Source organism: Eurosta solidaginis, chromosome 5, assembly GCF_040869045.1.
Source record: "Eurosta solidaginis isolate ZX-2024a chromosome 5, ASM4086904v1, whole genome shotgun sequence".
Taxonomy (NCBI): Eukaryota; Metazoa; Arthropoda; class Insecta; order Diptera; family Tephritidae; genus Eurosta; species Eurosta solidaginis.
This window is the reverse complement of record NC_090323.1, coordinates 170,453,388-170,479,639: the sequence shown is the minus strand read 5'-3', so window position 1 is coordinate 170,479,639 and position 26,252 is coordinate 170,453,388. Positions and strand designations below refer to the sequence as shown.

The 26,252-nt window shown below is 35.1% G+C and overlaps 1 protein-coding gene across 1 annotated transcript in view; it reads left to right on the top strand.

The window, feature by feature from the left end:
• The first annotated feature begins 6,383 nt into the window (after positions 1 to 6,383).
• Positions 6,384 to 26,252, top strand: part of Baldspot (elongation of very long chain fatty acids protein baldspot) — a 164,419-nt gene continuing 144,550 nt past the window's right edge. Inside the window, exon 1 of the mRNA XM_067757100.1 lies at positions 6,384 to 6,860. Within this exon, the coding sequence (XP_067613201.1) occupies positions 6,688 to 6,860 (173 nt within the window). The 5' untranslated portion in view covers positions 6,384 to 6,687. The remainder of the gene's footprint in view (positions 6,861 to 26,252) is intronic.

The following is a 26,252-nucleotide window of genomic DNA, read 5'->3' as shown; positions in this document are numbered from 1 at the left end:
TCCTATCGAAGAATCGATGACGCGAAATCGGTTAATAAATCGACCCACCCTAATATGTATATTGAAGATATGTATATGTATATTTAAGCGTCATTTTCGATAATAAAATAATTCGATTATAAAATATGCCACTTATGTACGGCAAATTCGTGTGCAAGAATAATTTTCCTAACTGGGGTCTAAGGTGGTTTTCGAAAGGTGGCACGCTAACTTCACGTGAAGTTGGCGGTGCACCATAAAAAAAATTTGAAATTTTTTTTTCCAATTTATAAAATATGCCACTTATCTACGACAAATTTACGGCAAATTCGTGTGCAAGAATTATTTTCCTAGCTGGTCTCTAAGGGGGTTTTCTGAGGGTGGCACGCTAACTTCACGTGAAGTTGGCTGCCACCCTGTATTTTCTAATATATGGCCACGGCAAATTTTTATGTTTCACGGATAAATTACGGCAAATTCACGGCAATTTTCCCAATAGGTAATTTTTTTCCACGTAAAAGTTTTCTTGCCAACTTCAGAGAGGTGACCTTCGGTGTGGTATTCGGAGCACGTTACCACGAAACCACGGCGCCAACGCTGTGTCCTACAAGGAATTACAAATTTGCCTATAACGATTGTTGTCGTAATAAGCGAACACAGGTTGTGTGTTGAGCTTGAGAACCGCCAAGTAAAAATCCCTACCAATGAAAAAAATACGTAACAGAAAAATATATAGTTGATCAGCTGGTTGATGTCCTCATGAAGACAAAAGCTGACATTACCGCCAAACAAAAATCACGATGGGCGCACCTGTTGCCGGAAGATCGATACTGTAAAGAACTTGATTACCAGCATCAACAGCAAAACAAATTCTGCTTAGAAATCAAATGGATGTCTATAGGTTATTTATCATACTAAAAGAAGGCGATGGTGGCTCTTGAGAAATTGGAGAGAGAAGATTTTTTGTTCTCTCTTGAACTCAACGGCGTGTATCGATTTGATGATGAGCTGTATGAGTAAGTTCAAAAACTTCGCCGCCTATGTCAAAGTATTCCTATAAACATTCATATTTGGAAATAGAGAATGGATGATATCTTCACTAAAATGGTAGAGAAAGGTGAAGGAAGATTTGATTCCCAAACCTAAATTTTAATAAAAAACAATTTTTTTAGAGTTTATATTTATGCGCAGTACTGTACATATATAAATAAACAGGTGAATATATCTATACTATATATGTATGCCCTTTAAGGAGAAAATATTACTCGAGCATTTCATTTGCATGCAACGTTGGCTTGTTTTGAATGGATAACGTTGCTGACTTATCGTGCGCTTTCTAGTAATGACGTGATAGTATATGAAGTTAATGCTATTTTTCAACTTACGTCAATAACTACTGAGGTAAAAGGTGATTGTGCTCTAGCCGGACATTCCGTTGGTTGATGTGAATACCCGACTTCGAACTCGGGAGTTTTACAAATGCCTTCGGAGAGTGAGGGATATTTGGGTGACATTTTATAAAAATATAATTTTGTCTATATCTATGTATGTATGTACATATAACCTATGACGATTAACTATTATTAAACGACTAAGTATTTGTAAAGACTTTGCACTCTAAGTTTGCCGGGCGTAATCATCTTATATCTGACCCGGCCTATGAAAAGGTGGGTTATGACTCAAAAAAAATTTCTCCACCTTTTTCTGGTTTCGATAGTTTTTGAGACGCTCTTTCAACTGGTGAAAACTAGAAAGTCCTAACTTGCTTAGAAGTGTTCTGGAGATGATATTTTCATCCACTTCCATTTGACCTTCAGCTTGAAACAATGCTTGTAGTTCGTCCTCGTAATTGATACCAACATCATCGAAAGAATCATCATCATTCTCTTCGTTTTCACAGAAATATGTTTGAAAAACCTCGCTAAATCCTTCTTCGGCAGATATTATTCACAAGCGACACACGTCCTATTCGTTCAGCATTGCTTTTAAATCTGAGCACTCACACGATTTTTTTCGGTCAGAAACTGGTTTGTGCTTTGCATTGAAAAAAACATCGCTCTTTATATACACACACGAACTTATCTCATTTATGCTCTTTTGCCTTTTGTTGCCTTATGGGCATGACTGTTCATAATGCAAAAGAAAAACTACTAAGAAACTGAAGAAATGCATTGTTTATCTTTAACAGCTGTTTCTCGCAATTTCTTTTTTGAATCATAAGCCACCTTTTCATAGGCCGGGTCACATACATATATTATTTCTAATTGCCGTTTTTATGTACGGCTCCCTTTTTCTCTCTTATTTGGAATCCAAAACTATAAATAAAGTTTTGGTTATAAAGATGGAGATTCGAGCTATTAGCGAGCTTTTATTAAAATAATTTGTAAAAAATAAACGATTGTTAGCACACAAAGAAATCTATTTGTACTATGGCACTACACTCACAGAAAAAATCGTTCTAAAAAAAACGAAACAAGAACAACAAGATTAAGAACATTCGTTGACAAAAGTCTGTTAAGTACGTTTTTTCTTAACTCGTGACCGAAGGGCTTGTTTTAAGAACAGTATTTCAAATCACACCGTTCGTATTGTCACGAATATTAGCAACACTAAGCCGATGCTAAGAGTGACTTGTATGCACATCCATAAATCAATCATTATGTATCTACATAAACGAATCAACCATTATGTCTACACATATGTACGTACACGCAGCGGAGAAGCAACGCACAAACACATGCAGATATCTTATATGAGATGCTCCCAAAAGTATGCAATTGTAATTGTGGAAGTGTCGCTCACAAATACACGCGCATATGAGAGCTACACACGTGCATCTGTAGTTATAATTATATACCAGTAACTAAGTAACTTCTCGAAGCGCCTAGAAGATGCAACGAGAAAATCACACAGTATAAAAGCAGCAACAGTAGAGGCGCGGTAATCAGTTTCGATTAAGCACGCTATCTGTCGAGCAATAGAAGTGTTATATTGAAAGTACTTGAATAAAGGCCATTTTGCATTATTTTTTATTTTTATTTTATTTATTCAACAGTTTAGTGATTCGAACTTAGCAGAAGGTTGCAAATAAGAGGAGTTGCAGTAAATTGGTGTCAGAAGAGGAATTGTTTAATAAATTCTGAAGATTTCGAATACAACAAGGACACGGCAAAGTTAAGTGAATTGAAGATCCAGCAACTGAAGAAGGAGTTGGACAGCCGTGGATTGAATACAAGCGGCGTTAAACTCGAACTTCAGGCATGGCTACGAGAGGCAATGGAAGTAGAAGGAATTAACGTGGAAGATTATGTCTTTCATCTCGATGTCGACGAGACGACAACAAAAATTTAAGAGAAAAATGAAACATCGCAGACAGTTACGAGCACAGACTTGAACATGATTTTGGCTGCAATATCTGCTCAAACATCGACAATGGCATCTCAACTGGAATCACAGGAGACACGTATAACATCCAAGATGTAAACTCAACTGGAAGAACAGAAAACATATATGGCATCTCAACTGGAATCACAGGAGACACGCATAACATCGAAGATTGAAGCACAAGAAACACGTATTTCAGAAATGTCGACACAGATTACATCAAAGATGGGAGCACAACTGAAAGAACAAGAGACACGCATAACAGTACAACTCGAAGCGCAAGAGGCGCGTATATCATCAAAACTCGAAGTGCGTATGGACGAGAAAATAACGCAGTTTGAGGAAAAAATCGAGGCCGAGGTGGATGCTTTGAGAGGTCGTATACAGGAGCTGCAACTAAATCGCCCAGCTGTTTCAGCAAGCAATCCGAAGGTAAAAAATACATCTTTTGACCGATCTGTTCCTTTCCAGGTCTTTAAGCTACAATTTGAGAAGACCGCAACTGTGACCAACTGGAATGCTGAAGATAAAGTTGCTGCACTGTTCATGGCATTGAAAGGGCCTGCAGCTGAGATTTTACAAACCATTCCAGAGGGCGAACGGAACTGTTATGAAGCATTGATGGGCGCTCTAGAGAGACGATACGGAACTGAGCATAGGAGACAGATATACCAAATGCAGTTACTGAACCGCTTCCAGAGGCGTGGTGAAACATTGCAAGAGTTTGCGTCGGATGTTGAAAGGCTGGCACATTTAGCGAATGCGGACGCACCCGTGGAATACACTGAAAGGGTAAAGATTCAGAGCTTTATAAATGGCATACGGGACGTCGAAAAAAAGCGAGCTTCATACGCAAACCCAAAGCCAACATTCGCAGAAACGGTTTCACAAGCTCTGATTCAGGAAACAGCGTCGCTTCAGAGTGGGTAGACGCAATATTGGAGGCGCTGGAAGGATCGCAAAAGCGGAGTGAGAGAGTTATCAAATGCGGGAAGCCCGGTCACATTGCACGTCATTGCGATCTTGATTCTAGTGGGTGCAACAGCATGAGCGGTTTTAATAACAAAGCTGGAGGGGATGAGCAAGAGCGAGTAAGATGTAGAGATCGAGAGCTATCTCCAGCTATTGAATGTCCTGTGATATCTGTGTCGCAAATTGGAAGGAAATCAAGCAGTCTTATCGTCAGAGGGAATGTCGATGGCAAGGAGCGTATACTGACTGTAGATACGGGTGCATCTCATTCCTTAATCCGATCTAACTTGTTCAACAGGAGAATAAAACCGTTACCTGGAACAAGGTTGCGTACGGTCACAGGCGAGTATAACCAAGTCCAGGGAGAAGTGATATGTGAAGTCTTAATTGGGAAGGTCATGGTTCTACACAAATTCATGGCAGAGATTGTTGATGAAGTCATATTGGGAGTGGACTTCTTGGTTGACCATGACATCAGGATCGATATGCAGAGAAGGGTGATGCATTATGAGAACTAGGATGTGCCACTTAACTTCAGTTTGGAAAAAGGGTTCAGCAGTAAGCGAGTGCTCGTGGAGGAGATTCGACAGAGACCACGAAAGTCAAGAAAAGTAGAGCGAGCAAAGGTTGATGGAAGAAATGGGCCAAACAAATAAAACCGAAGGTACCTGTGAGAGAAACACTGGCATTAAAGCCCTAACGGACGTACTAAAACGAAGGAAAGAATTTCGCAGAAGAATGCAAGGGTGGTTTCAAGCCAGGCCACATTACTGCTGTGAAGCGTCGGAACGATACTGATTATGCAAAGCAAATCCGTCAAGCGCAAGCTCTACGGACGTACTAAAATGAAGGAAAGAATTTCGCAGAAAGAATGCAAGGGTGGTTTCAAGCCAGGGTACATTACTGTTGTGAAGCGTCGGAACGATACTGATTATGCGAAGCAAATCCGTCAAGCGCAAGCTCTACGAAGTAGTTCATTGGCCAAACAACAGAGTGTGAGGGAACGAACCAGGGTAATGAGTAGTACGATGAGAACAATAATTCGGAAGGTTTCTTGGCGGGAGATTTGGTACTGTTATACAACACTCACCGTCGGAAAGGTGTTCCATCCAAATTTCGGAGCATTTAGGAAGGCCCGTACAAAGTTGTGAAGAAGATCAGTGATACCATCTACCGCATACAAACAATTGGAAAACCACGAAGTAGAAGAGTGGCACAATTGGAGATGCTAGCGGCGTTTAGATCGAGAGATTTGTCTGATCGGGACGACTTTATATCGGTTGCGCAAGATGCGCACGGGTCCGGCTCGTATTATAAATAATGGTCTAAAAATAAGTTCTGCAGCACCAGAACAGTGAAGCAAGCTAGCCGGGACTATAAAACTTACACTTCCACAATGAGGTTGAGTTTATAAGGTGCAACTACAACGGTATCGAAATGACAAAAGGGAGATTTTGCAACCTCCAAAGGCAAGACACGGTTTGAGGATGTGGATAGAGCGCCGAGCGCCGGAGGATGTGCTGAACTTATTGCAACATCAAATACCGAATATATAAACACATGTTCGGAAGGTGTTCGTCCATCTGTAGAGCTTCCATAGATCAAAACCATGTCAAACCCAAGTTATGATAAAACGATTTTGGCTGTATTTACACGATAAAAAACCAAATTTATGTTTTGAGACCGTCTCAACATAAGCTTCTATTTAAGAAGTGGACTTTCAGAACTCTTTTTTTTCGAAAACATTCATTTTATGTGTGGCCTTATTTGTTTGACAGTGTTACCTTCTCAGCTTTTTTCAACCCAGTCTAGAGAACATCGGAATCTCCTCCTAGTCCAAATAGCAGCAGAAGCACTATTACTATATCTACTGAACTCACAATATTATTAAATTACTTTCTTTTCTATTTTCGATTGGCCTCATTAATATGTTTGAATTTACGCTACTAATTATATTAGATAATAACATGATTTTTTTTATTTTTACGCTTTCAGCTACTAGCAATTTTACTAATTTTCAAGTATTTTTCTATAATTTAATTCTAGAACTAACACGCAGCAGCCGTCGTCAAATAACAATCAAAATCCGTGTAGTGTCAACATAATTTGGAAAGAAATTTTTGTGTAGAAAATTGCATTCAACACGCATAGCCGCAAACAAATATATATATAAACAAGTGAAAAATAAAAGAAAACAAAAAGAAATAAACGCCTACTAAGGTAAGGTTCATAGAAACCATTAAAAATTAACAATCAAAAAAAAAAAAAAAATTACTGCAAACGTTCCAAAGAGTCATCAAGTCAATAATAGAAAACAAAATTAATAAAAGTAAAACAAAATAAAAGATAAACATGGATATAAGCGTTACACCGAATTATTCATACATTTTCGATTTCGAAAATGATTTTATCCACCAACGCACACGAAAATGGATGGTCGAAAATTGGACTTGGGTATTTTATTATTGTGGCATTTATATGCTGGTCATATTTGGCGGGCAACATTTTATGCAAAATCGTCCTAGGTAAGTCAAGATACAAGTAGTATTAAAAAGTTCACTAAATCCAATATTATCAAAAGAGCTCTGTTGAACGCGTCTAAAAAGATTCCACACACTTTAAGTTTTGACATATGCGGCGTTTTGCGTCTAATAAGAGCATATCTACACCTAGAGCTGTAACTGTAGAGATTTATTAAATTTCATATAATAACCTGCACTGTAGTTTTATTTGACGTTTTATTTTTTCGTATTGAAAAAGCTATGAGTTTTTCAGTCACAAAAAAATTTTATATTTTCGAACTAAACACAAACATTTTCAAATGTACTATAAAGCAAACACATATCTGAATTCATTAACGTTCTATTTTGATACATTTTTCATTTTACTCACGTTTGGCAATACAAATCTTAGCTTGAAAATACTCATAAAACATCTGTAATCCATGAATTTAAAAACTGCTCCTACGTTAAAATATTTTGCTATCAAAAAATTACATGAAATATGAATGTTAGGTAGGCAGCCTGACAGAAATATCGTAATGATCAAATGAATGGTGATTTTCCCTTATTTTGTCTCCAAAGCTCTCAGCTGAGTATGTAATGTTCGGTTACACCCGAACTTAGCCTTCCTTACTTGTTTTTCTTAAAATAAAGCCCATTTATTTATCAAAAAATGTATGAATTTAAAAAAAATTTTTGTTTGACAAACTGTACGCCCAAAAAAAATTTGGTGTCAAACCCGCACTTTGTGGTGGTCTATATAAAAATCAAAATAGCGTGAATTTCATGCGCAAGAAGTTTTTTTCGTTGTCTCCCGACCATATCGAGATATCGAAATTGTTGATACATTATCTTAATTTCTTGATTTTTTTTAAATTTAGTCATTTTTGTGAGTCCCCAATAAAAGCCTACCAGGGTGACATTTTGGTTCCATTTATCCAAACGGGTACGAGATATTGAAGTAACATGTATCCGAGTAAAATAAGTATTTTAGCGTCTGTTAATTTTTCGTAAATTACTTTTATGGACATAAGAATTGTATTGCTACCGCCAGTGCTAAAAATATTATTAGTTCCCACATTACCCCATTCCACCCTATATCATTATCATATTCTATAGCATTTTATGGCTCACTTCTAATTATCACATTTTATTACAGCTTAAATACTTAGAATTAGTATACTAATTCAAAATTAATGAAAAAAATCCTCTTCTGTGTAATAAATTTTGTTTTCTGGCAAGACTATAACAGTTAATGTTAAGGGATAATCTAAAGCACTTGGACCTCGTTATCTTAAAAACTGCCAGTTAATCTCGGGGTTTCGAAGTTTTGCTTTTTAAGATTGCTAAAATTGTGATATGAGATATTAAAACAGTTGCTGTTTTTAAAATGGTCAACTCCAGTTGTGAACATAGAAACAGTAGCAAATATTATTAACACACTTTATTAGTCATTTTAGTCTATAATTTATTTTTTTAACTTTAATATTCTTAGTTTTAAAATCTAGTCCAAAATTGTTTAGGAAAGCGATGCACCTTCGGCGGATCAAATAAAAAATTTACAGGTCGGTCCTTGGTCGCAAATTATTCGCTAACTAGTTGCGAAGAGTAACAAGTAAGGAAGGCTAAGTTCGGGTGTAACCGAACATTATATACTCAGCTGAGAGCTTTGGAGACAAAATAAGGGAAAATCACCATGTAGGAAAATGAATCTAGGGTAACCCTGGAGTGTGTTTGTATGACATGGGTTTCAAATGGAAGGTATTAAAGAGTATTTTGAAAGGGAGTGGGCCATAGTTCTATAGGTGGACGCCATTTCGGGATATCGCCATAAAGGTGGACCAGGGGTGTGGGCCTTAGTTCTGTAGGTGGATGTCTCTTCCAGATATCGCCATAAAGGTGGACCAGGGGTGACTCTAGAATGCGTTTGTACGATATGGGTATCACATGAAAGGTGTTAATGATTATTTAAAAGGGAGTGGGCCTTAGTTCTATAGGTGGACGCCTTTTCGAGATAACGCCATAAAGGTGGGCCTCTAGGTGGTGACTCTAGAATATGTTTGTACGATATGGGTATCAAATTAAAGGTATTAATGAGGGTTTTAAAAGGGAATGGTGGTAGTTGTATATGTGAAGGCGTTTTCGAGATATCGACCAAAATGTGGACCAGGGCGACACAGAACATCATCTGCCGGCTACCGCTAATTTATTTATATATGTAATACCACGAACAGTATTCTTGCCAAGATTCTAAGGGCTTTTGATTTCTCCCTGCAGAACTTTTTCATTTTCTTCTACTTAATATGGTAGGTGTCACACCCATTGTACAAAATTTTTTCTAAAGCTATATTTTGCGTCAATAATTCCAATCCAATTACCATGTTACATCCCTTTTTCGTATTTGGTATAGAATTATGGCATTTTTTCATTTTTCGTAATTTTCGATATCGAAAAACCGGGCGTGGTCATAGTTGGATTTCGCCCATTTTTGATACCAAGATAAAGTGAGTTCAGATAAGTACGTGAACTTAGTTTAGTAAAGATATATCGATTTTTGCTCAAGTTAACGTGTTAACGGCCGAGCGGAAGGACAGACGGTCGACTGTGTATAAAAACTGGGCGTGGCTTCAACCGATTTCGCCCATTTTCACAGAAAACAGTTGTCATCATAGAAGCTATGCACTTACCAAATTTCACAAGGATTGGTAAATTTTAATTCGAATTATGGCATTAAAAGTATTCTAGACAAATAAAATGAAAAAGGACGGAGCCACGCCCATTTTGAAATTTTATTTTATTTTTGTATTTTGTTACACCATATCATTAGTGGAGTTGAATGTTAACATAATTTACTTACATACTGTAAAGGTATCCAATTTTTTGTTAAAATTTGACTTAAAAATTTTTTTTTTTAAAAGTGGGCGTGTTCTTCATCTGATTTTGCTAATTTTTATTAAGCACATATATAGTAATAGTAGTAACGTTCCTGCCAAATTTCATCATGATACCTTCAACGACTGCCAAATTACAGCTTGCAAAACTTTTAAATTACCTTCTTTTAAAAGTGGGCGATGCCACGCCCATTGTCCAAAATTTTACTAATTTTCTATTCTGCGTCATAAGGTCAACCCACCTACCAAGTTTTATCGCTTTGTTCGTCTTTGGTTATGAATTATCGCATTTTTCGGTTTTTCGAAATTTTCGATATCTAAAAAGTGGGCGTGGTTATAGTCCTATATCGTTCATTTTAAACAGCGATCTGAGATGAGTGCCCATGAACCTACATACCAAATTTCATCAAGATACTTCAAAATTTACTCAAGTTATCGTGTTAACGGACAGACGGACGGACATGGCTCAATCAAATTTTTTTTCGATACTGATGATTTTGATATATGGAAGTCTATATCTATATCGATTCCTTTATACCTGTACAACCAATCGTTATCCAGTCAAAGTTAATATACTCTCTGTGCAAAGCACGCTGAGTATAAAAACTGATACCTTTCACAGAATAAAATGGGAAATGGTGCTATTTTTTGTGTATTAGTTTCTTATTAGTTGCTTTTTATTTTTTTATAATGTCATGTCTACTTCGAAGAAACGGACTTAGACTTCTCCGATCGAAATGCGGCATCGAAAAAATATTTTGATGTTTAATAAATTCTTAAAGCTGTTATTGGCTGATAAGTTTACGTAGTTACATTTGTTGTTATTATAACTAACTTGGAACGTTTAATTGCTCATCCAGGAAATGTCATCATAATTATAGTTTTCGACATGAACTACCCCACCGAAATAAGAAACTTCTCATAAAGATCTATATATTTTTCTCAAGACGAAATATATTTACAGAATTTTATGAGTAAAGGAGTACCGTGGAAGGTCAACTGTGAGGAGAAACAGGCCACTTACCATTTAGTTAATGTCAAAACCCATACTAATTAGCGACTGATACACACCTAAATGCCAGCTAAGTCGCATTTCGATCAGAGAAGTCTAAGTAAATTTTTACGAGGGTGCTTCGCTAACTTCACGTCTACTCAGCGAAGCAGCCCAAAAAAGCACTAAGAAACGCGCGGTTTTTTTTCCCTGCGCAACAAATTATCGAACAATTTGCGACAAATTATCTAACTATTAATTTTTTAATCGACCGAAGGGTTTCGCTCACTTAACGTTAATTAAATGTAAAAATTTCTAGAATTATTTAAAACATGAATGCAGATTTGTATTGAGTAAACTGTTTTCATAGTCCAACTAATTATTGTCTAACAAAGTACAAGTTTGAAATCCCGCGAAGCTCTCTTTAATTAAAAAAAATTGTTTAAGGGTGCTCTACATTTTCTTTCATACAAGATGAGCATAACTTTTTCTTTTTACATATATGTAAAAAAGTCCGAGTCCGGTTTGATGAAGGGTTTTAAACACTTCGAATTTTCGAACTTTTTCGAAATAGATTTTGTAATTAGTTCGCATATCATATACATATGTACATAGTACATACTGCACTTGATTATTATTTTTAAATAATAAGAAGCAAATAGTACATACAATTTTCTAATAATTTTTGCTGTTATTTTCCTGTTCCCAACTGTATGTGTACATATTCTGCTTCTTTCTTAAATATTGTGCATACCTTAATAGTTCAAAGTTTTTCAGGTTTTTCCTTTTTTGTTTTAGTACTTTAAAACTATTCCTTCACCTAGAAATATTGTAAACATAGTAAGTACTTCCGCAAATAGTATTAGTTAACCTAGGCCAAGGCACAATATGCAGGCAATGACAAAGCTTCCATTAAAATTGTACAGACCTTTCATTACAAATTAACACACATTCTATGAACAGGTAGACTCATAAATATTTGGAATTAATTGCATGAAAGAGAATAAATCGATGTAATGAAATCAAAACACATGTTTACAAATCGTTAAAACAGAAAAATGTAAGAACATTTTTTCAAGTTAAAGCGTCTAAAGATCTTTACTGACTTATTTACTCTTTTAGGCATAACTCTTCAACTTTCTATATGTTTTGCTTAGCATGCATTCATAAGAATTCGCCACCTTTTCCTGTACCTTTCAGGGACTCTAAACTCGAAATTCCCCGAGTTTCATTAGATTACCTCATTTAAGACTGATGAATTATTATTTGCCAACACTTTTTTTTCATTTCCTTCATTGTTTGCTTTTTCGCTATATGTAAATATTTCAACAATGTAAATGATTGGTTATTGTAAATATTAATAATAGTGAACGAAGTGCCTACGTCAATCGCTTACAGCCAGGGCTCCAAATAAGGTAAAAATCATGTCACCAAATGTTTTTGTTCTTTGAGCCATATTACTAAATAAAATACATAGTTTTGGTTAACAATTTTGAGTTTGAGCCCAAACCTAGAACTATTGTACAATACATGTATATGACCAAACCAAATTTAGTCTAGAAGTCAGATTATACCACTTTTTGTGAAAATGAGGGCGTTAGAACTTGGTCTGCAGTCATATTGGAAGAAAAAATAAAACTGGTGTGCTTCGTCGGCTGGATTCGAGTCGAAGTTCTCTAGATCAGAGTAGCGCGCTTCACCCACTGAGGTATTATAATACCTGTGTAATCAAACATATCATAACACTAGCCGTGTTTTTTAACACGCGCGTATACGTTTCGTTTGCGCGTGTTAAAAAACGCCTATCTTCGCTTAGATAATGCTTAGGAGACCCATCTAGCGGCTGTGGTAAAACAACTAGCTACAGCAACAGGGTGTAGCGAAAAGCGGAGACGCAACGCTCTGATGGCCATAGGGTATAACATATAGCTGAATCAGTTGCGATGAATTGTGGACACACATATAATACATAGAATTAGTGTACAGGGTGAAACAAAGACACATATTTCAGTTACATCTGAGTATAATGCGTATTGAAATTTAGTAGGACAAAATTTATGCGCAGCAATTTCAGAGGTGTATTTATAGTTTGTCTCTTAGCAGTCAATATAAAGTTTAAGCGTAAACGGATATACGCGTGTTAAAAAACACGGCTACTATATAACAATTAGGTTGTGAAAAATATCTGACTTGCAGTACTCATAAATGAAATTTGTAGTGTTTACATTTTCTGCAGTGAGTTAAAACCTTTACGTTTTGTTTTAAAACCAGAAGTGCCAACAAGTTCCTATTTTTATATTTTTTAAACATATTGTTTTTTATTTAAATTTTAAATCGAAACAATTTAAAAATAGTGTATAAAATTACGAAATTTTAAATTTATAATTTGGTTTCAATTTTCTAACCGTGTATAAGTTCTAGAGAAAATAAATCTCATTATTTCGCCCTCTTCATAAAGAGGGCCAATGTAGGAAAAGCCAAACCTATACAAAAGGGCCAAAAGTGACAAGCGTGTCAACTCTTAGTTGCGGTTGTATTCCACTATCACGCTTACGCTCCAGTTCGCACCACAAATTTTTCGATTTTTTATTTATTTTATTTTATTGTAACTTTTTCTTCTCTTATTATTTTCGATTTTCACATCACTAGGTTTTTTCGATCTCAAATTCACTTCTATATACAATTTTTGTCTTTCACTATCTGCAGTCGATGTAAAATTCGCATAATAATTAATAAAATAAAATTTAAAAAATAAATACTTAAAAAAAACAATAAAAATTTAAAATTCAAATTAAAAGAAAACTCCAATTATTGGGGTGCGACCCAAGATCCTCCAATTGTTTGATGTGAACTTTTTAATTACTATCCCATCAATAATTTTGCAGTCCAAAATTTTCCGTTTGGAATAGGTATAGCCGTTTATTTGACATCGTAAGGACCCTGGCTCGCAACCCCATTTCTTGTTTTTTTTTTTATGTTTATTTTAATTTTTTCAATATTAGTTGTAATTATTATATGTACCATACATTTTCGGGGTTGCATATCTATTTTTTTGTAAGAAATATTTGTGATCTCTATTATGTTTCGATGTCCAACATTCTTACTTTCACTTCTATATACAATTTTTATCTTTCGCTGTATGAAGAAGAAAAATTCACACAATAATTAATAAAAAAAATAAAAACTTAAAAGAAATATAAGAAAAAAAAATAAATAAAAATTAAAAGAAAATTCTAATTATTGGGGCGCGATCCCAGAACCCTCCAATTGTTTGATGTGAAGTGATCTCAATGAAATGGGAAGGAGTAAAAGAGGCGGAAACTTCAGTCCAAAAGCTATTTTTCTATCTGCCAAAGGCACGGAATCGCATCGCAATTTATTTAGTTTTTTATTTTTCAAATACATATTTTGAATAATTGTTTTTTTTTAATCAATAACTTTTAATATCACTAATTTTGCAGTCCAAAATTTTCCGTTTGGAATAGGAATAGCCATTTATTTGACACCTCAAGGACACTGGCTCGCACCCCATTTTTTTTTTTTTTAATAATTATTTTAATTTTTTATTTATTTTTTCAATATTGGTTTTAATTATTATATGTACCATACATTTTCGGGGTTGCATATCTATTTTTTGTAAGAAATATTTGTGATCTCTATCATATTTCGATGTCCAACATTCTTACATTCACTTCCATATACAATTTTTGTCTTTCACTGCCTGAAGAAGACAAATTCACACAATAATTAATAAAATAAAAAAATTTTAATGAGCTGATAGGCCTTAGTTAAATAAAGCACAATATTTAAAGTTGTGTTTTAGTTTTACTTCGTCGATATTTCGATTTCAGTCTGAAATCATCTTCAGGACTGTCAAACACAAATAGAAAAAATACTATTAGAATAATATTCTATTTTGCATATAGGTATATAATAAAGGAACTTACACATATGACTATGTTTGATCGACTGATCAGATGTTCAAAAATTAAGTATAATAAAGCATAAGAAGGAATGTAAACAATAGAAAATACCGCAAGTGTAAACAAATTTTTGCAAATAACAATAATACATAGGACAAAGAACAATAAGACAGAAAAAAATGCATGAGCCATAACTATGGTGTTTAGTTGTTGTCATTGGATAGATTTTTAGCGGGATGTGTTGGCTGGACGCTGTTTGAATTTGCTGAGCACCGTGAAGCTTCCACTGCATGTTGTTGTTGTTTCAGCAATAGATGTCGATATGCATATGCACATTGGTCGGTGTCGCTTTTAAAATTCATTCTCTTATCATTAGGTGTGCTCATAATATGGAGCATTTCCAAAGTAAAACGCTTATTATAATGGCCCCTATTATGAGCATTATTCGATCTTCGCTGGCTATCGAACATCGAAAATCGAATTTGAAATTGGTATTATGACAACTCATCTCTGTCGAAATTTTCGTTGTGTATCTAATTTTCAAGCGAATAGAAATTTGTAGTCGCTGCTGTATCGAATAGAAAAAGAATTGTATAAAATGTAAATTTTTTGTATTTATGTTCTACTTTTTTACTACCTACTAGTAATTTTAAACTTTTTGAATTAATTTTATATAGGTCCAAGGTCGTGAGTACAAAGCAACAGCTTGAAAGACTGGTTTCAATTATGGAACAAAATCCCCATATAGCAAAGGAACTTGCACATTATAGAAATGTAACTTTGCTTGATGCAGCTCAGCCTCCTCGTAATTCAATTTTATTAAAATTTAAAATTTTCCAATTTTAAATATTAAAATTTTCCAAGACATTCAACACCTTTGATAGCACCACAGACACAGTCGGCTGGGCAAGTCCGAGTGCATTTTCGTTTCCAACGCTCGGTTGGTAGGATCCCTGAGCGCAAAATCGGGGAACTGTTGCCAAAATTAAAAAAATATTAGGAAAAGACTCGGCTCTTGTGCATTCCTGCAGCAGTTCATCTGTACTGGACAACAAGTCCATGAACGCTTCTTTGGACAGTCTGAAATTTTGAATAAATCTATAAAGAAAACTTATAATTTCAACAATTTAACAACTTATTTAGAAAGCCACACTTACGTGGTGGAATTCACTTCCAAAGGATTTAAAGCATCTTACCCGTCTCCTACTTCTGGCTAGCTCCAGTAAGCTTTCCTCTTCATCTGACGAATCATCAAACCACAATTCCGTTGTAGTCATACTTTTATTTTTAATATTTGCATTTAATAACTAGTTCTGCTTTTGTTTATTTATTCTATTTTATTTGACAGAGTATTGGAAATGTGCTATTGTGAAGTTTTGAATTTATCAAAATTCACAATAATGCTTGCCTTCATCGAACGCGCGTCGTAATACCGAATGAAAATTCGTTCGATCAGCTCTTTCGACCACGGTCGAAGATCGAATTTGTCTCATAATAGGGGCAAATGTTTCTCAATATCCAAAATAGAAACATTTCTGAAGTCAGGATAGTGACCAGTATCCTTACAATGCGCTGTCAAGGCCGTCTTATTGTCCGAAGCATTGTTTCTAAGCTTTATATTGGACTTATGACCGGAAATCCTTGTCTTTAGCTTTAATTTGGTTGTCCCCACATATACCTTATCGCATAAGTGGGACCCGTCACCGCTGCATGGAATTTTATAAATGATGTTGGATTTCTCATCTTTCGAGATTCTGTCCTTAGTATTGCTGTAAACCTGTCGTAACGTATTGTTATATGTGAACGCTAGTGTAAATTTCTCTGTATCATATAATTGCGATGTCTTTATTCTCTCCGATATTCCTGGAACATCTACTATAGACTTGTATATTTTACTTTTCCTTTCACGTGTTACCTCATCATTAGAGGTTCTTATTTTGAAATTTCGTATGAGTTTGTTGATGAGATTACTGGGGAATTCATTTTCTTCTAGAGTTTTCTTTATAATCGCAATATTCTTTCCGTGGTATATTCTTTCGCTAATAGTGAGTACCCTACTGATGAAGTTTTTGGCTGTATTTAAAATTGTTTTCCTTTCATGGTGTGAGTTGTAGTTAATTAATCTTCCCGAAGCTGTGGGTTTTTTGTACCAGTCAAAAAATATTTTATTGTTGTGCGTGTTTATTAGCGTGTCAAGGTATGGTAGTTGACCGTCTTTTTCGACCTCCACTGTAAATCTGATGTTCTTGTTGTAGCTGTTGAGTTCCTTCAGCATATTCTCTACTTAATCCGTTTTGACAATCGCAAATAAATCATCTACATATTTAGTTAGTAGGCGTGGTTTACATTTGGCTTCCATCTCAAATCTTGTTAGCAGCTCTTCCATGACGATGTCTGCTATGACCGTGGAGGCTGGGAACCCATGGGCATTCCTGTCCGTTGTTCATATATCTTTTCATTGTATTTGAAATATCTATTCTCCTTTATACAAAATTTGACAATCGTTAAAAAAAGTTCCCTTGTTAATGTTGTGTACTCTTTTATTTCATCCCACTTTGAAGAAATGATTTCCAAGGCCACATCAACTGGAATGCTTGGGAACAGGGAGACTACGTCGAAGGACACCAAGCATTCATCATCATATATGTACGTGTCCCCCACTTTGTTTTTAAATTCTGCCGAGTCCTTAACATTATACTTGGACGACATAGTAACATTTTCAAGAATTTTCACGACATATTTACATAAATTGTATGACGGGGATTCAATCGAGGAGCATATAGGCCGTACAGGTATATTTTCTTTGTGGATTTTTGGTAATCCGTAAATTCTCGGTGTGTTTGCGTTTTTACATAGTAGAAATTTCTTTTCTTGGGCATCTATATTGCCATTGTTGAACATTCATTGTACTAATTCATTGTTTTTCTCCTGTAATTTGTTAGTCGGATCGCGTTTTAAAACCCTGTAGGTAGAGATGTCGTTGACTACGGTCTGTATTTTTGAGTCGTATTCTTTTTTGTCCATGACAGCCGTAACATTGCCCTTGTCGGCATTAAGTATGATTAACTGTTTGTTTTGTTTGAGGAGCCGTTTTGTGTCTTCTAAGGTTTGGCATATAAACTTGTCTCGGAATGAAGTCGTCTTTTTCTTTAAGTGATCCTGTATTAGTGTCGTGAAATTATTTCTGGCTATTTCTTGCATATCTCTATCTTTTACAGTTTGGATGATGTTCTCCACGTCTTCTATAAACTTAAACAATGGAAACTTCTCATTATCGGACGCAAGGGCGTATTTTGGGCCAAGGGATAATAGCCACTGTATGTTGTGTGGGATTTCTATCGGTGTTAGGTTTCGAAACCATTGTGGGACTACCCTAATATTTAATTTTTCCATTTATTTTTGGCTTAGTTTTTCGTACTTGTTGGTTTGTGTCTTTTTGATATTGTTGGTAAGTTTGTCCAGCAGTACATTTTCACTGTCGAAAAACTTTGTTGAGTGATGCAAGTCAAGTATATGAGAAATCTATGTTTTCATTTTTTCCGATTCCCTCCTTTTTTGTCTTAGGAGTTCATGTTTGATACATATTATGATGTTTAATAATTTTATTTGCACTTTGCTAATATATGTGGACACTCTGTTGGTGAACTTACTTGGTATCCTGCTGCTGCTGGTGTTGTTGCTTATGATGTACATAATGGTTTTTGTTGCATCACTAATAAAATTGGGTGTTAGTCCGCTCCGCTTGAACCTCTCCAAAAACTTGGTCGACTGGGATAGTTTTGTAATTTGTTTGACTATTTGTTGGTATCGTTTGATATACCTGTTGGTCCGATTATTGTATTTGTGTTTGATTGTATGGTACACTTTGAATGTGTTGATGTTTTCTCGGTGTGCTCACCGTTTAAACATATTGCTGATTTTTGATAGCCTTGTAAGTACTTATTATTGTAAAAAATTTCTAATGAGCTGATAGGCCTTAGTTAAATAAAACACAATATTTAAAGTTGTGTTTTAGTATTACTTCGTCGATATTTCGATTTCAGTCTGAAATCATCTTCAGGACTGTCAAACACAAATAGAAAAAAGGACTATTAGAATAATATTCTATTTTGCATATAGGTATATAATAAAGGAACTTACACATATGACTATGTTTGATCGACTGATCAGATGTTCAAAAATTAAGTATAATAAAGCATAAGAAGGAACGTAAACAATAAAAAATACCGCAAGTGTAAAAAAATTTTTACAATAACAATAATACATAGGACAAAGAACAATAAGACAGAAAAAAAATGCATGAGCCATAACTATGGTGTTTAGTTGTTGTCATTGGATAGATTTTTAGCGGGATGTTGGCTGGACGCTGTTTGAATTTGCTGAGCACCGTGAAGCTTCCACTGCATGTTGTTGTTGTTTCAGTAATAGATGTCGATATACATATGCACATTGGTCGGTGTCGCTTTTAAAATTCATTCTCTTATCATTAGGTGTGCTCATAATATGGAGCATTTCCAAAGTAAAACGCTTATTATAATGTTTCTCAATATCCAAAATAGAAACATTTCTGAAGTCAGGATAGTGACCAGTATCCTTACAATGCGCTGTCAAGGCCGTCTTATTGTCCGAAGCATTGTTTCTAAGCTTTATATTGGACTTATTGGCCTCCCCGGTCATAGCAGACATCGTCATGGAAGAGCTGCTAACAAGATTTGAGATGGAAGCCAAATGTAAACCACGCCTACTAACTAAATATGTAGATGATTTATTTGCGATTGTCAAAATGGATGAAGTAGAGAATATGCTGAAGGAACTCAACAGCTACAACAAGAACATCAGATTTACAGTGGAGGTCGAAAAAGACGGTCAACTACCATACCTTGACACGCTAATAAACACGCACAACAATAAAATATATTTTGACTGGTACAAAAAACCCACAGCTTCGGGAAGATTAATTAACTATAACTCACACCATGAAAGGAAAACAATTTTAAATACAGCCAAAAACTTCATCAGTAGGGTACTCACTATTAGCGACATAATATACCACGGAAAGAATATTGCGATTATAAAGAAAATGAATTCCCCAGTAATCTCATCAACAAACTCATACGAAATTTCAAAATTAGAACCTCTAGTGATGAGGTAACACGTGAAACGAAAAATAAAATATACAAGTCTATAGTATATGTTCCAGGAATATCGCAGAGAATAAAGACATCGCAATTATATGATAAAGAGAAAATTACACTAGCGTTCACATATAACAATACGTTACGACAGGTTTACACCAATACTAAGGACAGAATCTCGAAAGGTGAGAAATCCAACATCATTTATAAAATTACATGCAGCGGTGACGGGTCCCACTTATGCGATAAGGTATATGTGGGGACAACCAAATTAAAGCTAAAGACAAGGATTTCCGGTCATAAGTCCAATATAAAGCTTAGACACAATGTTTCGGACAATAAGACGGCCTTGACAGCGCATTGTAAGGATACTGGTCACTATCCTGACTTCAGAAATGTTTCTATTTTGGATATTGAGAAACATTATAATAAGCGTTTTACTTTGGAAATGCTCCATATTATGAGCACACCTAATGATAAGAGAATGAATTTTAAAAGCGACACCGACCAATGTGCATATGCATATCGACATCTATTGCTGAAACAACAACATGCAGTGGAAGCTTCACGGTGCTCAGCAAATTCAAACAGCGTCCAGCCAATATCCCGCTAAAAATCTATCCAATGGCAACAACTAAACACCATAGTTATGGCTCATGCATTTTTTTCTGTCTTATTGTTCTTTGTCCTATGTATTATTGTTATTGCAAAAATTTGTTTACACTTGCGGTATTTTCTATTGTTTACATTCCTTCTTATGCTTTATTATACTTAATTTTTGAACATCTGATCAGTCGATCAAACATAGTCATATGTGTAAGTTCCTTTATTATATACCTATATGCAAAATAGAATATTATTCTAATAGTCCTTTTTTCTATTTGTGTTTGACAGTCCTGAAGATGATTTCAGACTGAAATCGAAATATCGACGAAGTAATACTAAAACACAACTTTAAATATTGTGTTTTATTTAACTAAGGCTTATCAGCTCATTAAAAATTTTTTACAATAATAAGTACTTACAAGGCTATCAAAAATCAGCAATATGTTTAAACGGAGAGCACACCGAGAAAACATCAACACATTCAAAGTGTACCATACAATCAAACACAAATACAATAATCGGACCAACAGGTATATCAAACGATACCAACAAATAACCAAACAAATTACAAAACTATAATAAGCGTTTTACTTTGGAAATGCTCCATATTATGGAAAAAATGCGATAATTCATTGCCAAAGGCGGTTAAAGCGATGAAACTTGGTAGATAGGTTGACGTTATGACGCAGAATAGAAAATTAGTAAGATTTTGGACAATGGGCGTGGCACCGCCCACTTTTACAAGAAGGTAATTTAAAAGTTTTGCAAGCTGTAATTTGGCAGTCGTTGAAGATATCATGATGAAATTTGGCAGGAACGTTACTACTATTACTATATATGTGCTAAATAAAAATTAGCAAAATTGGATGAAGAACACGCCCACTTTTTAAAAAAAAATTTTTTTAAATTCAAATTTTAACAAAAAATTTAATATCTTTACTGTATATAAGTAAATTAAGTCAAAATTCAACTCCAGTAATGATGTGATGCAACAAAATACAAAAATAAAAGAAAATTTCAAAATGGGCGTGGCTCCGCCCATTTTCACTTAGTTTGTTTAGAATACTTTTAATGCCATAAGTCGAACAAAAATTTACCAATCCTTCTCAGATTTGGGAAGGGCATAGATTCTATGACAGTAACTGTTCTCTGTGAAAATAGGCGAAATCGGTGGAAGCCACGCCCAGTTTTTATACACAGTCCACCGTCTGTCCTTCCGCTCGGCCGTTAACACAATAACTTGAGCAAAAACCGATATATCTTTACTAAACTTAGCCCACGTACTTATCTGAACTCATTTTATCTTGGTATAAAAAATGGCCGAAATCCGACCATAACCACGCCCACTTTATCGATATCGAAAATTACGAAAAATGAAAAAAAAGCCATAATTCTATACCAAATACGAAAAAAGGGATGAAACATGGTAACTGGATTGGTTTATTGACGCAAAATATAACTTTGGAAAAAACTTTGTAAAATGGGTGTGACACCTACCATATTATGTAGAAGAAAATGAAAAAGTTCTACAAGGCGAAATCAACATCCCTTGGAATCTTGGCAGGAATACTGTTAGTGGTATTGCATATATAAATAAATTAGCAGTACCCGACAGATGATTTTCTGGGTCACCTGGTCCACATTTTGGTCGATATCGCGAGAACGCCTTCACATATACATCTAAGGGCCACTCGCTTTTAAAACCCTCATTAATACCTTTAATTTGATATCCATATCGTACAAACACATTCTAGAGTCACCCCTGGCCCACCCTAATGGCGATATCTCGAAAAGGCGTCCACCTATAGACCTAATGCCCACTCCCTCTTAAAATGCTCAGTAACACCTTTCGTTTGATACCCATATCGTACAAACATTCTAGAGTCACCCCTGGCCCACCCTAATGGCGATATCTCGAAAAGGCGTCCACCTATAGACCTAATGCCCACTCCCTCTTAAAATGCTCAGTAACACCTTTCGTTTGATACCCATATCGTACAAACATTCTAGAGTCACCCCTGGCCCACCCTAATGGCGATATCTCGAAAAGGCGTCCACCTATAGACCTAATGCCCACTCCCTCTTAAAATGATCAGTAACACCTTTCGTTTGATACCCATATCGTACAAACATTCTAGAGTCACCCTTGGTCCACCTTTATGGCGATATCTCCAAAAGGCGTCCACCTATAGAACTAAGGATTACTCTCTTTTAAAATACTCATTACCACCATTCATTTGATACCCATATCGTACAAACACATTCTAGAGTCACCCCTGGCCCACCCTAATGGCGATATCTCGAAAAGGCGTCCACCTATAGACCTAATGCCCACTCCCTCTTAAAATGCTCAGTAACACCTTTCGTTTGATACCCATATCGTACAAACATTCTAGAGTCACCCCTGGCCCACCCTAATGACGATATCTCGAAAAGGCGTCCACCTATAGACCTCATGCCCACTCCCTCTTAAAATGCTCAGTAACACCTTTCGTTTGATACCCATATCGTACAAACACATTCTAGAGTCACCCCTGGCCCACCCTAATGACGATATCTCGAAAAGGCGTCCACCTATAGACCTAATGCCCACTCCCTCTTAAAATGCTCAGTAACACTTTTCGTTTGATACCCATATCGTACAAACATTCTAGAGTCACCCCTGGCCCACCCTAATGGCGATATCTCGAAAAGGCGTCCACCTATAGACCTAATGCCCACTCCCTCTTAAAATGCTCAGTAACACCTTTCATTTGATTCCCATATCGTACAAACACATTCTAGAGACACCCCTGGTCCACCTTTATGGCGATATCTCGAAACGGCGTCCACCTATGGAACTAAGGATCACTCCTTTTCAAAATACTCATTAACAGCTTTCATTTGATACACATATCGTACCAGGGATGCACCTTAACGTTAAGCTAATCGTTTATCAAAAAATTTCCACCGTTTCCGTTGAAACACTTCGAAATATTATCGATAAAGAAATTATCAAGATAAATTGTATCTCGTTTTTAACCGAAACGAAAAGCTTTCGTTAACGTTAAAACCGTTAACAAAAACGTGATACTTTATGTTTGAATTGTGCTGGCAATGCTATAGCCATGGTGAAGCCGTAAGGTGGTAACAACAAGCGCACATACACACACAAACTCCATGTAATTTGTTTGTGTAATTCGTTGGTGGTAATGTCAAAAATACTCTGAGAAATGTTCGTACTCTCAAAATACATGAGAAAAGTTGCAATCAGCTTGGCTAATGCTTTCACCATTAATGACCCCGCCATCACTCAGCTTTGCCAGCATAGTTTGAAATTAATAATCAACATAAACGATTTGATTTCGTTTTGATATGGCAGAAAACGAAACGAAATCATTTCGTTAATTTGACGTTCTTAACGTTAATAAACGAAACGAAATGACTTTGTTTCGTTTATTAACGTTAATTACCGTAACGAAATGATATCGGTTCGTTGGTTAAGCATGCCTGTATCGTACAAACATATTCTAGAGTCACCCCTGGTCCACCTTTATGGCGATTTCTCGAAAAGGCGTTCACCTATAGAACTAAAGCCCATTCCCTTTTAAAATACTCATTACCACCTTTCATTTGATACCCATATCGTACAAACACATTCTAGAGTCCCCCTTGGTCCACCTTAATGGCGATATCTCGAAAAGGCGTCCACCGATAGACCTAAGGCCCACTCTCTCTTAAAATGCTCAGTAACACCTTTCATTTGATACCCATATCGTACAAACAAATTCTAGAGTCAGCCCTGGTCCACCTTTATGGCGATATCCCTAAATGGCGTCCATCTATAGATCTATGGCCCACTCTCTCTTAAAATACTCTTTAATACCTTCCATTTGATACACATGTCATACAACCACATTCCAGAGTTACCCTAGGTTCATTTTCCTACATGGTGATTTTCCTTATTTTGTCTCCATAGCTCTCAACTGAGTATGTAATGTCGGGTTACACCCGAACTTAGCCTTCCTTACTTGTTTCTATTTGTGTTTGACAGTCCTGAAGATGATTTCAGATTGAAATCGAAATATCGACGAAGTAAAATTAAAACACAACTTTAAATATTGTGTTTTATTTAACTAAGGCCTATCAGCTCATTAAACATTTTTTACAATAATAAGTACTTACAAGGCTATCAAAAATCAGCAATATATAATAAAATAAAATTTAAAAAATAAAAACTAAAAAAAATATTAAAAAAAAAGAAATAAAAATTAAAAGAAAATTTTAATTATTGGGGGTGCGACCCCAAGACCCTCCAATTGTTTGATGTGAAGTGATCTTAATGAAATGGGAAGGAGTACAAAAGGCGGAAACTTCAGTCCAAAAGCTATTATCTGCCAAAGGCACGGGATCGCACCCCAATTTAATTAATTTTTTATTTTTCAAATACATATTTTGAATAATTGTTTTTTTTTTTAATCAATAATTTTTAATTACTATGCTATCACTAATTTTGCAGTCCAAAATTATCCTTTTGGAATAGGTATAGCCATTTATTTGACACCCTAATGATCCTGGCTCGCACCCCATTTTTTTATTGTTTATTTTAATTTTTTATTTATTTTTTCAATATTGGTTTTAATTATTATATGTGCCATAAATTTTCGGCGTTGCATACCCTTTTTTTTGTAAGAAACATTTGTGATCTCTATTATGTTTCGATGTCCAACATTCTTACATTCACTTCTATATACAATTTTTGTCTTTCACTGTCTGAAGAAGACAAATTCACACAATAATTAATAAAATAAAAATTAAAAAATAAAAACATAAAAAAAATATTAAAAAAAAAGAAATAAGAAATAAAAATTAAAAGAAAATTCTAATTATTGGAGTGCGATCCCAAGACCCTCCAATTGTTTGATGTGAAGTGATCTTAATGAAATGGGAAGGAGTACCAAAGGCGGAAACTTCAGTCCAAAAGCTATTATCTGCCAAAGGCACGGCATCGCACCCCAATTTAATTAATTTTTTATTTTTCAAATACATATTTTGAATAATTGTTTTTTTTTTAATCAATAATTTTTAATTACTATGCTATCACTAATTTTGCAGTCCAAAATTTTCCGTTTGGAATAGGTATAGCCATTTATTTGACACCCTAAGGACCCTGGCTCGCACCCCATTTTTTTTTTTTAATAATTATTTTAATTTTTTATTTATTTTTTCAATATAGGTTTTAATTATTATCTGTACCATACACTTTCGGGGTTGCATGTCTATTTTTTTGTAAGAAATATTTGTGATCTCTATTATATTTCGATGTCCAACATTTTTTACATTCACTTCTATATACAATTTTTGTCTTTCACTGTCTGAAGAAGAAAAATTCACACAATAATTAATAAAATAAAATTTAAAAAATAAAAACTTAAAAGAAATATGAAAAAAAAAATTCTAATTATTGGGGTGCGAGCTCAAGACCCTCCAACTGTTTGAAGTGATCTTAATGAAATGGGAAGGAGTAAAAAAGGCAAACACTTCTGTCCAAAAGCTATTTATTCGATCTGCCAAAGGCAAGGGATCGCACCCCAATTTAATTTATTTTTTATTTTTCAAATACATATTTAGAATTCTGAATAAATTTGAATTTTTTTAAATAAATAATTTTTAATTACTACGCCATCACTAATCTGATCTGATCTCTATTATGTTTCGATGTCCAATAAAATTTATAAAAAATATAAATTAAAATTTAAAAAATACTTAAATTAACTAACTTGCTAGCCTAAAATTGAATTATGTAACAGCATATCGACGGCTGAGTGGAATATCACCCTGTCTCGGTAACCAGTTAGAAAATGACCTATCTGAGAATATTTTCCAAAAAC